The sequence below is a fragment of the Myotis lucifugus genome, unplaced genomic scaffold (assembly GCF_000147115.1).
Source record: "Myotis lucifugus unplaced genomic scaffold, Myoluc2.0 scaffold_3, whole genome shotgun sequence".
NCBI lineage: Eukaryota > Metazoa > Chordata > Mammalia > Chiroptera > Vespertilionidae > Myotis > Myotis lucifugus.
Window position 1 is genome coordinate 1,164,246 of NW_005871051.1, and position 18,775 is coordinate 1,183,020.

Here is an 18,775-nt window from a genome sequence, read left to right on the forward strand (position 1 = left end):
CTTTCCCTCTCTCTTCCACTCTCCCTAAAAATCAATGGAAAAATATCCTAGGATGAGGATTAACAAACAAACAAACAAATAAACAAATAAGACTTAGCTAAGGCCCTAGCTGGTTTGGCTCAGTGGATAGAGTGTTGGCCTGCAGACTGAAGGGTCCAGGGTTTGATTCTAGTCAAGGGCATATGCCCAGGTTGTGGGCTCGATCCCCAGTAGGGGGCCTGCAAGGAGGCAGACAATCAATGATTTTCTCCCATCATTGATGCTTCTATCTCTCTCTCCCTCTCCCTTCCTCTCTGAAATCAATAAAAATATATTTTTTTAAAAAAAGACTTAGCTAAGGAACCAGCTCTTGGACAGTGTCCTGAGAAGCTGGGGTATGTACACTTGTGTAAAAAAAAAGAAAAAGAAAGAAAGAAAAGAAAAAATACAAAGAAAATGGAGATGATATGTCTTTCTTAAAGAGTTATAGCAAGTTCTTACTGTAGGGCTCTAAGATGCCTGACATATAGTAGGTACTCATGATAAATGTCTTAATTAGAGACAGTATAAATTAGTCTTCATAGGCTTACAGTGGGCTTATCAATGATTGGGAAGATGAGCTGCATGAACATTAAGTGATTTGTGTAAATCTACATATGTAAATGAGCAGTGGCGTGTCTTTATGGGTGTTTCTGTGATTGCTGGATTTAAAAGAAACATGCCTAAAAGCAAGACACTATTGGAAGCACTTCCCCATCTACCCCCTTTCATTCCAGTAACCTCAGGGAGTATTATGCAGCTACTGCATTTTCTTTCGCTTGGCCTTGTCCCAGAGGAACAAAAATTAGAAACCCTGTCAAAGGGAGTGCTCCTTCAGCAGTATCAGTAAATACCGTGTGCTAGAAATGTCAGGAACAGGGCTTTTTAATGCTCAGATATTTAGAGCTAAAAACCGCTCAGAAAAAGTGAGAAAAATATCTCCGGATTTAGAAAAATTTAAGTCTCTGCTGAAACAAATGCGTTATTCAGTGTAACAGAATCTCTTTATAGATACATCCAGCCAATCCTCCGGAGTCCACAAAAATGAGCTTTGCCTTCTACGAGCATCTGCAGGTGTAGCGAGAGGCACCTGCCCTAGTTTGTGAGGCAGTGGCAAGCCCAGGGTGTGCTCAGCCAAAGCAAGCCTTTAACTGCTGGGTTAAAAAAAAAATGGTTGGGCTCAGCCAGTGTGGCTCAGTGGTTGAGCATCCACTATGAACCAGTAGGTCATGGTTCCATTCCCAGTCAGGGCACATAGGGGGCTGTCAGGGGTGTATAGGAGGCAGCTGATCAACGATTCTCTTTCATCACTGATGTCTCTCTCTCTCTCTCCCTCTCCCTTCCTCTCTGAAATAAAAAACAACAAAAATGTAGTTAAGATAATAATATTCTGGTGGTTATTATTTAAAAAAAAAGGTTGAGTGGCACTAAGAGGCTCTGGATCTCAATCTTTCCCCCTTTGCAGACAATGAAAAGGCTTGTATCCCATCCTACCTGTCTTTATCTCCTCGTCCAACCCTCCCATAGTGTTGTTCCTACAGAGAGGCCTAGAGGAGGGCTCCATGAATGTCTCTGCTACAGAATGGCAGCCCCCAAACTCTTCACTAAGCTTTTGATTAACTAAATGCATTGGGGTCACTTTGGTTAGGTTTACACGTGCTGCCCAACATATAGTTGAGACTCATCCAGAATTATACAACAGCAAATACTAAAGAACTTGGAATAGATCTTTGCAAGACTTTCCTCACAATGAATGTATTGCCTTCCTATAGAGCAGTGGTTCTCAACCTTCTGGCCCTTTAAATACAGTTCCTCATGTTGTGACCCAACCATAAAATTATTTTCGTTGCTACTTCGTAACTGTAATGTTGCTACTGTTATGAATCGTCATGTAAATATCTGACATGCAGGATGGTCTTAGGCGACCCCTGTGAAAGGGTCGTTGGACCGCCAAAGGGGTAGCGATCCACAGGTTGAGAACCGCTGCTGTAGAGATTCCCTAAAGGTTTGCATTAAGATGGGTAAATATGTGTGAAAGAGACTGAGAAAGAAGAATGATTCAATATATTTCTATATGGAAATTCGTTTACATTTCCAGCTGGAGGCTTGAGTCCTCTTAGCCTAAGGCTCAGGAGGAGGCTCCAGCAGTCCCACTGGTAGACGCTTTCTCGGGTCTCCGTGTGCCCGGCCGCCAGAGGTGACAGAAAAAAGACCATGGAAAACATCCCAGGGGCCAGGAGGCAGATGGACAGGGCTGCAGCAGAGTTTCCAAAGTGGGCACCACGGATTACTTTTTAAAACATTCCTAACATCTTTGTTTAAAAAAAAGATTCCTGGTCAAGGTGTTCTTTTATTTAAACAAAGTTCAGCCAGCTCCTCTACTGTACGAGTTCTCAGTGTTTAGTACGTGACTAAGGTGACCAATCCTGACAGAGGAATTTCAGTGCTAAACCCTGGAAAAGGGGCTGCGGCAAAATGGAACCAGCTGTCATCCTACCTGTGACTCCACAATGAGGTACCGCCTCACACCTGGCCGAATGGCTAACGTCCACACATCAACACACAAGGCTCAGCGAGGGTGTGGAGGGAAGGGAACCCTCGTGCACCGCTGGTGGGAATGCGACCGGTGCAGCCACTGTGGAAACCAGTACAGCGTTTCCTCAGCAAATTAAAGATGGAACTGCCTTTTGACCCAGCGATCCCATTTCTGGGAATATATCCTCAGATTCCCGAAGCACCAATCAGAAAGAACGTACGCCCCCCTATGTTCATAGCAGCACCAGTTACAATAGCCAAGATCTAGAAACAGCCCAAGTGCCTGCCCATCAGCAGATGAGTGGCTGAAAAAGCTGTGGTACATCTACACCATGGAACACTATGCAGAAATAAACAAGAAGAAAACCATACCTTTTGCAACAGGATGGATGGGCCTGGAGATGACGATGCTATGTGAACAAAACAGAAACAGGCATGGATACATGGAACAGACCAACAGATGTCAGTGAAAAAAGGGAGTGTGTATGTGTGTGTGGGGGGGGGGGGGAACGACAGGCAGGATAAAAGAAGGTAAAGGGAAAAAAATGCAGCATTTTTCAATCTCCTTAACTGGTTATCCTCTGCTTTCATGGCATTTTGAAGCATTTATGTTCTACAGAACACATTTTCAAAAGTGCTGGGCTAGAGAAAGTTGGTCAGCTCTCTTACTCAGCACTATGAAACATTAATTTAATCTTTGTCTGGTCTGGCAAGAACAAAACCTGTTTTTCCTAACGAAGTAGCCTCCAGCAGCATTAGATGCTGTTTTAGATGGGGGAGAGGTAGAAAGTCAATGTCTGCAACACTGGAAAGAAACATTAAGAGGTGGAACATATAAAAAAAACAATGCAGCCCACCCAAGCCTGAAGCTATTTTAAATTCCACCTTCATTGTTCCTTGATTGGACCTAAAGCTCTTTTTCTACAAAATGTTGAACACCATTGCTGTCTCTTTACTTCTGACATTTTGCATTGAGAAGTCCTTTCTCTCTTATTACTCTGCTGTCCTGTATCATTTCTCTAGTCAACTTTTTATCCCCCATGAATATTACTTTATATCTGGGCCCTGCACCGCCATACTGCTCGTTTCTTTGATGGGTGGGGGGGACATAGATGAGACAGAAGAACATGGGGAAGGTGGGGACAAGGGTGAGAGCTGTGACTCAGAGTTTGTGGAAGAAACAGAATCACGCTGTGGATTTCTCTCACGGAATGACATCGCTCTGGCGTTTCTGATGCCTAAGTTGAAGGGCATAGTTAGAGGTGACCGGAAAGTAGATGAGTGGCCTTGTGCTCACATAGACATCAATTAATTGCCAGGATAGGAGTTGACATCACCGCCATGCTAATTCCGTCCGTCCATCCATCCATCAGTCTATTAATTTCACAAATATGCATCCAACACCTGCCACATGCCAGGCACAGGCCTGTGAAATTCTGCTGGTTGCATCTTTACTGTTGGTCTGATGACAGTGAGGTGACTTATTCTAAAGTCATCTCCCTAGAATCTCCATGGCATCAGAGAAAGGCTCCATCTTCATCCTCCATATACCACTGCATCGTTCCTACAGCAAGAGCTGGAACTCACAGAGTTCTATCCTCTTATTTCATTGAGTTAAGAAACTTCCTATATATACGGAACTAATCTCCAGGGTTTTATTTTCCAAGTAATATTCTTTTATGGCTAAAGTACATTTTATGTGGGGGTAATCACTGTAATTCCTTGAAAACTCAAAGACTACAGGCTTTTTTCACTAGTTCCGGGTCAAATTAAATGAAGGCATCAAATGGATTTCCAAATGATTCTATTCTCTGGCCAAAGTCATTTGGTATTTTAATAAGCAATTTGGATGTGGAATAAAGGAGTCACATAGGGTAAAATTACCTCAATTACCTACAAACTAACTAATCAGGATCCTAAAATAACTTCAATTTGGTTTCCCTCTGCACACCACTCTTAGGAGAAGGAGGTGGATCCCGAGTGAAGATGTGATTTACTCTATCAGATGCCATGTGCTTCACAAGTAAAGACGGCCTTTTATTCTACAAATGATGGGCAGCCATTGTTGGGTTGTACGCAGGGAAATGAAATGCTCAGTTAAGTATCTTCCATAAATCATTCTGACTGTGCAAGGACGAAAAAAAATGAGGGCAAGACGAGAAGCAGAGGGACTGGTGAGGAGGCCCTTACCACGTTAGAGGAGAGAGGACTTGTGGTCGGTGCAGGGGCTGGAGGAGGGGCTGCAGGCAGGGTCTGAGAGCTCTGCACCGGGGAAATGCGCAGTGCGCTGACTCATCGGCTGGACCGGCTCGATAGTTCTGCCTCATCCTGTGTCCAAGCAGAGCGTGGCATGAGGGAGCTCTCTCTCCATGAGAGGCCCAGGGAGGTCCCTGCATCCAGGCCAGACGCGGCTGGGGAGGCTGCCCTCAGGGCAGCGAGAGCGTGCGCCCCAGAACATGACCCCCCGCCTCCTCCCGCTGTTGAAAATGCAGCGTCACAGCTCTACTGCTAGTCCCCCTTCTCCTCGAAACTGCCAGCTGTGTTTCTCTTTCATTATATTTAAAAATAACACCTACTTTCTGAGATAACCGCGCTCAAGCTGCTATTATGGTTGTCTTTTGAGCAACTGAATAACATCTTCCACGTGGCCACCTCTCCGACCTTCAAGGATTAGGTCGCCAACTGCATCTCCCAGCCCCGTGGGTTCAGGAAAGATGACACTGTACAGCTCAGCGTGTCTTCTCACCAAGTTCCCGCCTCATCACTTACATCCACGTGTCAGGAGGTCTCCGCGGAGGCCACGCTCCCCGTCAGTGCGAGGTCTCAGGAGGACAGGGCTGCCTCTGCGAGGACTCTCACCCCGATTCAGTGCTTACAGGATCAGGCAAGGTTTCGTTTCTTTTCTTTTTTTTGTTAACCCTCACCCAAGGATATTTTTCCACTGACTTTTAGGGAGAGTGGGAGAGAGAGGGAAAGACAGAAAGAAACATCGATGTGACAGAAATATAGGTATTGGTTACCTCCCACATGAGCCCTGACCAGGGCCTGGGCCATGGAGGAGCCTGCAGCCCAGGTACGTGCCCTTGACCGGAATCGACCTGGGACCCTTTGGTCCACAGACTGATGCTCTATCCACTGAGACACACCGGCTAGGGCCACGCAGGATTTCTTAATTCAGCTGGGACCAGGTATGTGTAGAGCGCCTCAGCTTTGGGTAGACGCCATCATAGAACGGGCTCCCTCTTTAACTGATTCCTTGAAATCATTCTGTGTGTGGCCTTCACCCAAAGAAGCAATATCAGCACAGCCACCCTGTCAGCTCACATTTAGGATGGAGGGGTGCAAAAAGCAGCTGGAAAATGAGAGGGACTGGGAGAGAGACTCAGTCCATAAGAAATAGTATTTAATCAGAAATGGGTCCAGTTTCAACGATCCGTCTGCAGAACAGGTGTGGGAAGCAGCGGGCCAAGCTCACTTAGAATCCAATCCATCCCTTTTCTTCTTCGAGGAGGAGGAGCAGCACAGAATACAAAGCTAGAAGGTTTTTCAGAGCAAGTTTACTGACGCTAACTGAATAATTCCTTCGGTCTGACTCATTGGGCCAGGATGCGAACATTATTTAAACATACTGTTTGCTATTTATTCCTAAATTTTTTTTAAATCCCAACGCGATAACAAGTGTATAATTTACCAGAGAAGATGAAATTGCTCTTTGTTAAGTACACACTGAAAATCATATGCTACAACATGGATTGTACATTTAGTACAGTAACAAAGCTATATTTTCAAACCCAAATTTGAATCAAATTAAATACAATTTGGCATGCGCTGCAGCACACAGAGAAGAGTCCTATGTACTCAATACTGTCTGGAAAGAAGTGAAATTTTCTGCTTACTTAAAAATATCAGAACAGGAAGAGGACATCTTAAATAAAACCCCGATATAAAAGTACCTTAAAGAAAAACTTTGAGTTTCACTATAGTAAACGCTAGCATATCTATTCAGTACAGAACCATAGACCATGTCCCTCTGAGGGGAGCAGACTGGTAGATGTAAGGTGGCAAGAGATCCGCTAGAGCAGCGGTTCTCAACCTGTGGGTTGCGACCCCTTTGAGGGTCGAACGACCCTTTCATAGGGGTCGCCTAAGACCATTGGAAAACACATATATAATTACATATTGTTTTTGTGATTAATCACTATGCTTTAATTATGTTCAATTTGTAACTGAAAATACATCCTGCATATCAGATATTTACATGACGATTCATCACAGTAGCAACATTACAGTTATGAAGTAGCAACGCAAATAATTTTATGGTTGGGGGTCACCACCACATGAGGAACTGTATTAAAGGGTCACAGCATTAGGAAGGTTGAGAACCACCTTCCCAAGTCCCAACGTCCCAAGTCAGCACAACGCATAGGGACCATCCCATCCCCAAAGCTCTGGGTGGGCCCCAGTGGGCCTCTTTCCCACCACACCGGTTCCTCGCTCCCTCTGCCCAATCCTACGTCCTCCCCTTCCACAGGTGCTGCTTCTTAGAACTCTTCGAAGGCACAGATCTCAGCCTCGAGTCTGTACCCTGGGAAGCCCTGGCAGGGTGGCACGGGAAGTAGCAAAAAACCTGCCCAGGGTCACCCTGCTGGTAAGTGGTGGAGCCAGGATCCAACCCGCAGAGCTTAGCTCCAGGGCCTGTTTTAACCACTACTTCTTGCTGCTGAGCACATAACCATACTCCCCCCAGCCCCCAGCATTTGAAGTCTATTAAATACTTTAGAAAAAACACTTGTAAAAGAAAGGGAATGAGGTTAGGCATGGGGATGAAGAGGGAAAGGAATAGAGAGAATAGACGGCAATGACCACGTGCTATGGACTGAGGAGTGTGATGAACTTAGATAACAGACAACAACAAAAACCCACAGGGGTCTGAGTTCTACGCTGAATAGAACAGGTGATTTCAGAAACAAAATGAGAGCTGGAAGGGAGTCAGGAGATGGGATAATGAAATCTCCTATGGTGTTGATAGGGTCCATCCTCTACATCAGGGGTCCTCAAACTACAGCCCGCGGGCCACATCCAAATACAAATATTGTATTTGTTCCCGTTTGTTTTTTTACTTCAAAATAAGATATGTGCAGTGTGCATAGGAATTTGTTCACAGTTTTTTTTTTAAAACTATAGTCCGGCCCTCCAATGGTCTGAGGGACAGTGAACTGCCCCCCTGTTTAAAAAGTTTGAGGACCCCTGTTCTACATAAACCACAGAACATAGGGGTCTAGCACAGTGACTGCAGAAAGCTACTGCAAGAGGTAGGCAACCTTGTAGACCATAGCCTCCTTCTTGAAGTTCCAGGACTGGCTTAGTTACCATATAGAGTTGTTAGAACTGTGGGCAAGATAGTCATCCTTTCTGATCACCATCCACACACGCAGAAGCTATTATTGTGATTAAAAAAGGGGGATGCTACAATAGTGCTTTTTAGAAAACAGAGATTGTTTTAAAAATAATTATACATGAGGCTAAGCATCCTTTCAGACTTACCTAACTCATGTTCTATCAAGCAGAACTGTAACAAAATCTTCCCCTCTATTTTAAAAGAATCTCTCTAAAAAGCTCAAATCCCCTCAGAAAAACTTCACAACGCTCAGAGCCCTAATGGAAATTCTTCCTTGTAAGTGTACTGAATCTCTCATATTGTGTATCCTCCTCCTTCTTCCTCCTCCTCCTCCTCCTTCTTTTTTGTTTTCTATGGAGGCAATATTTCTACCATGGCAGTTTTAAGAATAATTATTTGTTGTTTTAACATCATTTCTTATTCCTCACCTACTCATGCACGCCTAGTTCCTCTGATATTAGCACTGTGATTTCACTTCTTTTCAAGGTTCAGAGCTAGGTGTCTCCTCTAAATACCGAGAACTGAAATAGGATTCATATTTCCTTATTATCTCAGCATCAATACTATAGGAGCAATCACTAATTAAAAGATTCAAACTTCTAATTAAACTCTTCCGAGAAATGATATTCTCAGAGTAACAGGGACCAAAGAGCAAAGGTAATATAAATTCTTTTAATTTCATTTTTAATCTTTTAGAGTTCAAAGTTCTTTACATTCGTTTATTATAATCATCTTTCCTAGAAGTAGATATCATTCCCTTTTACTAATAAAATAAATGAGTCTCCAAGGAGACTGAGATTAAAAATATGATAGGCAGCCTCTGAGCCAATAAAAATCTGAACACAAATCTCCTGATTGGAAACCCATTTGTGCCACTGCTCACGGGCACCCTTCTTTTCCTAGACATGGTTTTAAAAGCGCAGATGGAGGGTTCAGACAAAAGTCTGTAGCATCCATCTCATATTCCCCAGCAATCGTCTCTGGAAATGCAGATAATTACTGCTCTTCCACTAAGAGAAAAAATAAGTCATTTTTATTTTTAAGACGGTGGCCATCTGTGAAAACCAAGTACAGCCATGTTAAGAGCGAAGGTTCCTTTCTCCGCCCTTTTCATCTTCCATCATTCTCACTTTGCTTCCCTTGTTCTGTGTTCGTTTTTGTACTTTCCAATTTCATAACCTATTGCATGTTCTCCATTCATTCCACCTCTATTTCACTACTGCTGCAATATTGTTTTTCTTTGAGGTAAAGAGAAAGCAAAACGGCCCAACTGGCATGGCTCAGGGGTTGAGCATCGACCCATGAACCAGGAGGTCACGGTTGATTCCCGGACAAGGCAGAGGCCCGGGTTGCGGGCTCTATCCCCAGCGGTGGGAGCTGAGGGGGCGTGCAGGAGGCAGCGGATCAATGATTCTCTCTAATCACTGATGTTTCTCTCTCTCTCTCCCTCTCCCTTCCTCTCTGAAATCAATAATAAAACATATATATATGTTAATATGTATATATTAAACCTATAATATATATGTTAAAAAGAGAAAGCAAAATGGATTCCAACCGATGGAAAACGGAGATGAGGTTGAGGTTCAGATAGAAGGTTATAAGCCCATCTTCAGTCGGAACAGCAGCCCTGGGGCGTGGAACAGAAAAGTAGGGATGCTTTCTTCTTGTCTCCCCACAGTCTACCCTGGAAGAACCTCGAGCCTTACATACATGATACATTTTCTTCACCGGATCAGTTTTTCAGCGGAAGCTGCTACCGATGGACACCTATCAGGCTTTGGTTGTAATGTGAACTCAGTGGAGAAAATACTTGGTGAGGCATATTGTGTTTGCCAGAACTTGACCATGACAGTTAAGGCGAAGAAGGGACAAGGTGAAGTCAGGAAAGGAATACGGCAACATGGAAAAAAATTACCTCGCCTTGTATATTTTATGAAATGAGTATGTACAGTTCTTTGTTATTCACAGTATATTTAACATTTTACTTCTGCAGGGAATTGCTTTTCTTTTATAGTTAGAATAATAATTTTCCCATTGTGTGCTAAGAAGAAAATTTACATGTAATCTCTTTGAGTGTAAAGAGCTGTGTCATATTCACTTCTACAGCTCCAAAAATCTTGCCACAATACCCAGGATATATTATGCTTGTTAATTTCGATTAGATTTCTGAATAGCATCGAATCTACATTAGAAACATTAAGATTTAAAAAAATGACTTTCAAGTTCTCAAACTTCGTAAAGTACTGTTTTTAGCAATCCACATAATCAACAATGGCAGCCTAAGGTCTACAATTTGTTGCAATGTAAACATTTCTTGTTCTATCCAAAATGCATGTGAAGTAAATGTCTTGATTGTGGACATCTGAGTAACACATCTAAAGAAAAATTATACCGGACACTTTTGTATTAAATAAAAGCATGTCATAACTGGTCTTCTACACTAAAGTTACCATAACAACAACTACCTGGATCATTCAAATAAAAACCAGGCTTTCTTACAAATAATGGACATAAATTTAATTTGATCTATCGCTGTACATATCTGACATTTCTCTATTAAAGAATTGTCTTAAAATTACATAATTTTATAAGTTGCAGAATAAAGCCCAATGCTTCATTTTATCTTATGAAATAAAAATATATTCATTTATCTATGCCATGTATCTTGGATACATTTTATTCCTATAGACATTATCATAGAACTTCCCATCTGACATTAAAATTTAATTGTGGATCCCTCCAGACCTATAGCAGGACAACACACTTATATATTTTATTTTAATTTATCTTTATTGTTGGAAGTACTATACATGTCCCCTTTGTTTGTTTTTTCCCATTGGCCCCCTCCACCCTGCACCCTCCCCTCCCTGGCCTTCACCACTCTATTGTCTGTGTCCATGCATTTATATTATTTTAATAGTTAAAATACAGTTTTCATTTTACTGGACTTATATTTTGTTTTTAGGGATCTAACCTATCAAAAGTCTAATCCATCCAGAAATAGCTTTAAAAAAAGAGTAATGAAAGATATTCATTGTCACTTCCTTATGACTGGAAGACTGAGAGAAAAGCAGGGGTTAAAAATTATCTTGTTACCACCCACACACCCATGGGTTTTGAGAGGAGGCTCCTTTAATACTTCTTTCTTACCGCAGTATTTGTTACTTAAGGAAGTCCGTAGGTGGGTAAGATGTTATTATCCCTCCCACACACACCCTTTTCCGTATTTACAACACTCAATCTCCATGGATATAAGTACATGAAGCACCAATCCCTTTCTTTCAACTCCTTTCTGAAATTTCTGAAATGTGGTCCATACATTACCACACATTACCTTTCTACATAATGCACATATATAGTTAGTTATAGTTTACCCTGAATTTTTTCCAAGTAAACATTTTTGTGTGAAAAGAGAATTTCAGAAACAACAGATCCTAGGTTCAAAACTAATAATATAGAAATACTCTTTGTATTGATGAGTTTTCTTAAACACTCAAAGAGGATGGGATCACGGGAGTGGGAAAAGCCAAGACGTGTACGCAGCACTTGCTTCTTACTGCACTACAATGACCGTTATGAATGAACGCACATTTGCAGATCATGCTGGAGACACGGTGAACGTTTTCCCTAAATAAAGTTAGCCCTTCAAATAGTTTCCTCTGAATACACAGATCAACAGTTAAAGATTTTACAACTTCCTATAAAATATATACTAACAAGATAAATTTTATGAAACCTTTATATCCCTTTTATATTGTCGTGAAAAGGTTTCCTCAAATGCAGTAAATGACAGGTGTGCTATAGAGCAGATAAGTTCAACTTAAATTATTTTTAACTAATCAGATCTAATCTTCATTGCTAATGCAATATTCATTCATTTAAAAAATGTAGAACAATCTAAAGAAGTAAAAATTGATGTATTTTAAAGTGATTTTGGATTTGGAGGTTTAATGGTATCATTTATGATAGTCACACATATAAGTATTTTGTAAATAAATCTGTTCACTTAAGTATTCAGATCAATGCACTCCATTGGGAATGATATGAAACTTTGTTAAAAATAAATTAAAAATATAACCATTAACCATTGAAAGTGCTTGCAAAATGACCCAATTAGTAATTAAATACACATTATTGAGAATACATCCTATAAAAATCAGTTAGAACAATCACAAGCGAGGATTGTGGGATTAACCAAACCCAATGATTAAATTAACCAATTCAATAACTTCTAGTTAATTCAAAGGAAACAAATTATGGCTCCTCTAACACCTTGGAGAGAGGAACTCTGTCAGAATACAAAGGCAGGCCCATCCTGTATAGCTGAGGTAGTGAGTCACACATGCTTCATGCACCATCCAATGTACATGTGAATTGGGATCCTGCAGGTTATTCTAACCTAGATTTCTAGGTTCAAGTTATTGAGCTTTTTTGGCATCTTGTAATGTAGTAAAAAAAATTAAAGAAAATTAAATCCATTAGTATTTCAGAGCAAAGGAACACAGAGTGTAAAAAAAAATCAGTTAAAATAAGACTTCAGTGTCTTATTGAAAAATTAGTTCATGTGACCAGGAGTAAATATTCATTACCACAATTTTCAGAACAACTATTTTAAAAGCATGTGATTCAGAAGTAAATGGGCTCTATGCTTTGTTCTAAAGCAGTTATCTTTTTTTTTTAGCAGTTATTGCTTAAGAAGTTGCTTTCCTCCCCCCTGCCTCCCCCCACAAGTTACAATAAAGCACCTATAATTGAAAGGAAGAGTAAAAAGAACAAAAAGAGAAGAAAATAAGGAAAGCATAGTGTTTCCAACTAGTACATAAGTTTAAGTTATAAACATCATATTCATGAGATTAACAATTTTTTCTACACAAAATCACCTTACTCAGAATATAGGACTGCATCATGAGTCAAATATTTTAATATAAAATGCAACATTGAAGAATGAGGTTGACTTCGCTTTCACTAGTATGGTAATTGCAATGAATGAAAGCTGGGAACTAAACATAAAGCATGTCTTATTATTAAAAAGATAAATATTAAAAAATGATGTATGATATGAGAGTCAAACAGAAAAAAGTATATCATGCTGTTTTCACAGAAAGAGCAATGAAGGTATTCTGTGTTCTGTAATCTGTTTTGTTTTCAAAGATGCTAAAATAATTACCAAGACTTGTTTTGTGAAATTGGAACAGTTGAAGCTCAACACAATATCTGCAAAATTAGATAGTCTACACATAAGACTAAATAGCTGGGAACTAAGCAGAATTTTTCACAGAAACTATTTCTTTACAAAAGCAATACTTTTAAAATTGATTCACTGCTTAACATTCTAATAGTGAAACACCTACTCAAGGAACTATCTTCTTTCTTTTTCTATTTCTTTAAGATATAATTTGCTCTTCTAAGCTCTTCAAACTGCTCGGGAAACTTTCTTAGAAATACTATATTCATCAGCCAGAGGAAGGGGGGGGGGGGGGAGACAAAATTTCTTAGAAGTAGCCTTATCCGTACATCAAATGACTCCAATGCCATGTAATATTAATATATTTTATGCTGTCATGGTACTAACTCTTAAATCCTGTTTCGTTTTAGTCTTCCTGGAAAAAAACTGTGCTCTAATAAACTGCTCTAATTGTGTTCTCTGGGTATTGCTTATTTGAACTATTTAAGCCTTTCATTACATAAGGCTACTTGATCATTTGTAATGCACTGCCTGAGTTAGAGAAGGTATGCAGTAGAGTTTCCTGAACTCACAGCCCTCTTTTCTCTACATTATCAAACTCCACATTTAAAGACCAAAATTAACTTGGAATCATATATTTAATCAGTTTATATTCCTTAAGCAAAGTCTTGAGAATATTTATGTTTTTATTCATTCTTTTCTTATTGTTCCTGTTGAAATTATATCTAGTTTTGTGGGGGTTTTTTTCTTATTGGGCATAAAGCTGGAATTTTTGCCTAATTTCATTTGAAAAGCATTTTGGGAAATTTACAGTGAAGGTTCAATCCATACATAAAATCTTGTCGGTAAGTACTTGAGATCAAATTTTTAAAGTTTCTGGCTCTCTCTTACCTTATACACGTCCTCAAACATACAATTAAATAATGAAAACATCTATGTGTCTTATTTTAGTAAAAATAAATATAGATTTAATCAAAGTAAAGATACTATCCCATTTTCATTGGTCTAAATTGTGTTTGTATTCTTTTACTTTCCTTTTAGGAGCTCAACTTCCTCCAGTTTCAAATTATTAATCTGATAATGTAGAACCTGTTTACAATATAGTTATGTATGTGTTAATATTAATACCTGGTAATTAATATCATATTATAAAAAGCAATTATTTAATTATTTTTTCATGAGTTCTTTTTGCCTCGACAAATATGCTTGAAATCTTCTGTTAGGAAGTTTTGACGTGCATTTATAACTCAGACACAAACAAATAAGTAAACAATGAAGATTAGACGGAGACAGAATTCTTAAGTATAATTCATAAATGTATCAAATAATTTGCATAGTACATACATTTACTTATTAAGGATAATGATATATTTTTGTTTTCTCCTTTCCTAAAATGCAACTTGTAAATTCCTTTCAAATATTTATAATAGCAAATATATAAGTAAACAACCACAAGTAATATTCACATGAAAGTCTTCAAATATGTAAAAAGGCAACTCCTACCTCCATCTCCAGATCCGGATCCTGCATCTGGGAGGAAAAAAGAAATATTTTATTTTTGCTTGAAAAACATATTTAAAACTATTTATGACATTTTTTAGTTCATGTTTACTTTCTTCACTAAGACAGTAATATAATTGAGAAAATTACTATCATTTAATCTGAAAATGTGTATTCACATCAATTTAATTTCTATAGCATAACTTGTAAAATAAATTCTCTATTACATTCATACTTAAATTTTATTTAAAAAGCATTATCTGCTTTTAAAATAATTCCTAAACTTGACCATGTAAAATCTCTCATTTTAATTTTGATCAGGATAAATCTGGTGCCATTAACAAAAACAAAAAATTTGAAAATGAGATGCTTATAACAATCAGTGAGACTTAGAATTTAAACAGTCTAAGACATGTAGCAAATAAACTCGTAATTAAGCTTTATATTCTTGAAAATTGCATATGCACAAAGAGAAAAACAGTTTAAAAATAAATCTTTTTATATAAATGTTAATATGTATTCCAAATACCACAATTGTGAATGAGTCTATCAGCCACCAAGAGCATTCCTTGTCTTTGAAATCAGTAGAAGAGTGAGATTAACTAACTTTGTGTTTGTGCTTAAAACTGAATACACCCTAGGTCAGTGATGGCGAACCTATGACACGCGTGTCAGAGGTGACACACGAACTCATTTTTTTGGTTGATTTTTCTTGGTTAAATGGCATTTAAATATATAAATAAATATCAAAAATATAAGTCTTTGTTTTACTATGGTTGCAAATATCAAAAAATTTCTATATGTGACACAAAACCAGAGTTAGGGTTTTTCCAAATGCTGGCAAGCCGAGCTCGAAAGGTTCGCCATCACTACCCTAGGTGATGCTCGCAATAAAAAGCAACCTCTCTTCTGCATTTTCCTCTCTCCGTCCCTTCTCTCCCCTCCCTCCTACATAAGCACAACTGGTCAGAGTTGTCTATTTCTGACAGTTTCCCAGAAGCACCCAATTTTCTAGTTGGAGTCAACAGCATTGAGATTCCATCTGCCCCCACCTGTTAAGTGAATAGACATTGCCTTCCTTCTACCTGCATACTTCTTTCCCACTTAAATACATTAGGTTATGTACCTTTGATATTAATACTGGGAAATAAGACTAGTACTGGTATCCTCTGCCTGGTATGCCCTCATCTCACGTTGAAATCTTACCCAGAGTTTAAGAACTATATCAAATGCCACTTCTGTAAATTTGTGGTTGATGTTTTATTCCAATGAAAGTAAAACTTGCCACCATGACACTTTATTGAGAGGCACTGCATAGAAAGAAGCATAGTGCATGAAAATCCACAGACAACCAACACACACGGAAGAATGGATTCCTCCTCAGTAGCTTTCCTTGGCATGTTAGGCATTAGTCAGCCATGAAGGAGCGGTAGTTGGAATTGCCAGCCTTGGTGGAAACTCATATTAATGAAATTCACAGGATCTAACTGTATAAAAATGTCATCTTTAATTAACTGCTAACATGACTAAGGCTCATGTTTCTGGGCCATCATATCCTTTCTTGAAAGATAAGCTAGTTGGTAAAACAATCTATAATAACAAAAATGTAATATGCTAATTAGACTGGACAGCCGAATGACCTTCCGGACATCATTCCGGACAACCTTCCGGATGAAGCTGCAGAGGCAGGGGCCAAGGCAGAGGCGGTTAGGAGTGATCAGGCAGGCAGGCAGGCAGAGGGGTTAGAGGCGACCAGGCAGGCAGGCGAGCAGGCGAGTGGTTAGGGGCAATGAGGCAGGCAGGCAGAGTAGTTAGGGGCAATCAGGCAGGCAGGCAAGTGGTTAGGTGCAATCAGGCAGGCAGGCAGGCAGATGAGCGGTTAAGAGCCAGCGGTCCCAGATCGCAAGAGGGATGTCCAACTGCCAGTTTATGCCCGATCCTGCAAGGGTTCCTGTGGGATCGGGCATAAACCGGCAGTCAGACATCCCCCGAGGGGTCCCGGATTGCAAGAGGATGCAGGCCGGGCTGAGGGACACCCCCCCCCCCTCTGTGCATGAATTTCGTGCACTGGGCCTCTAGTTTAGAATAAAAACCCTTTGTAGTAAGTATACAAAATAAGGATTTTTAAAAATTTCATCTTTATTGATGAAAGTATTACAGATGTCCCCTTTTTTCCTCCCATTGGCCCTCTCCACCCCGCTCCCCCCACCTCCAGGCCTTCACCACACTATTGTGTATATGGGTTATGCCTATATGCATATAAGTTCTTTGGGTAATCATATAATCTGACTATTTAATTGCAACAGATCAAAAAAGGCTGATGCATTCGTCTCCAGAGTAGAACAGTCCTGTCAACTTAACTGATAATCATAAGCCATGGCACCATCACTTTTGGACAGGACAGTGTTTAAATGACCAATGCTTATCAAATTAGCTTTTTGTATACCTTCCCAAGTAAAATTTTAACTGATTTTATTGGAATGAATCGAAACCTTAATTCAGTATTATTTACAATAATCAGGGGCTAACAACAGGTTATATGATTATAACACTAATACATTCTACCTGTGCTTTAGTTGAATGTGTATAGTTTCTTATCCTTTTCCCACTAGACCAGTGGTCGGCAAACTCATTAGTCAACAGAGCGAAATATCAACAGTACAACGAGTGAAATTTCTTTTGAGAGCCAAATATTTTAAACTTAAACTATATAGGTGGGTACATTGTTATTAACTTAATTAGGGTCCTCCTAAGGCTTAGGAAGAGCCACACTCAAGGGGCCAAAAAGCCGCATGTGGCTCGCGAGCCGCAGTTTGCCGAACACGGCGACTAGACCATAAGCTTCTTTAACTCAAGGCCCATATCTTGTTTAGTTTTCCATCCTTACATGAATATAAGAGGAAATGTGTGAAAGCTGAAGGATTCCAAGCTCCAAACATTAGAATATTACTCACTGGATGACATAAGGAATGTTATTCAACCTTCCTAAGCTTATTCATCCTCTGGCTACAGTAATGTGCATCCCATTGGGCTATTTTGAGACTTACTACACAATATCATATTTTAAATGCTTAACACTGCATCTGATAATAATTAGATTAGATTTCTGAGTAAACATGTTGCCTATTCATCTATAGGTTTCCTTATAAATACACATTGCTGGGGGAAATCAAGAAAATAGCAGTAGAATTTTGGCTTGTATTTCCCATGTATGTTTCAAAAACAAATTCATGCAGTTTGGTTCATAAGATAATTTGCATCTTAATTGCCCCATATTGAGTATTTAGGAAAGAAAGGAACAACAGATTTTAAAAATAGTCACTGAAGTTCATGGCATCATTATGAACTGGTGATGGAAAGCTTTATGATTACTGTAAGATGAGTCATTTTGGCAAACAAGAGAGAAGTAGCCACTAAAACCTTATTAGTGAGACAGAAACACCTAAGAAAAAAAAGTCATGTGGTTGGACTTGAATCTGGGCTCCTAGTCAATGCATTTCTTATAAGGCAAGAAAGTGAAATAGACAGTGAGGCTGTTGACCAGACCGCCCAACAGAAAACCATTTTCTGGACCAAAAATGATGTTGATGTTCAATGAAATATGGGGTGGGCAAAAGTAGGTTTACAGCTGTTCATCTGGAAAAAGACACGCACGCTATGTTTATTACATTAGCTTTATTAATGGTGTTTCGCAGACTCGTGACTGTAAGCCTACTTTTGCCCACACCCTGTGTGATAAAGATACAGCTACATCCTTTACTGCCTTTTATTCCTAGAGATCACATCTTGCCACCTCCACTCAGTGTCAAACAGCATTAGAAAATAAATGGAAAATTTACAAAGAAAAGAGTAAGGATCTCCTTTAGACCCAAAGTCAGAATCCCAATTTATTTAGAGTCAGACCTGGTTAATCAAAGTTACTTTGGTCCCTCCATCATTATTCAGATCAAAACCCTTTTAGATGTACAGAGGAGGCATTCAGCAATCCTGGCTTACCAATTAAATCCTGGAGAAACCTAAGTCTATGAATGAGCTATGGATGGATTATCAATTGTGATTAAGTTATCTCCGTGGTTCAGTATTTATTTTCATAGTATAACCAACGCAGAAGGGACCAGAATGGGGAGATCTGAATGACT

The 18,775-nt window shown here is 39.6% G+C and overlaps 1 protein-coding gene across 1 annotated transcript in view; it reads right to left on the reverse strand.

The window, feature by feature from the left end:
• TMEFF2 (transmembrane protein with EGF like and two follistatin like domains 2) overlaps positions 1 to 18,775 on the reverse strand; it is a 230,949-nt gene that overhangs the window by 198,928 nt on the left and 13,246 nt on the right. Inside the window, exon 4 of the mRNA XM_023763099.1 lies at positions 14,640 to 14,666. Within this exon, the coding sequence (XP_023618867.1) occupies positions 14,640 to 14,666 (27 nt within the window). The remainder of the gene's footprint in view (positions 1 to 14,639; positions 14,667 to 18,775) is intronic.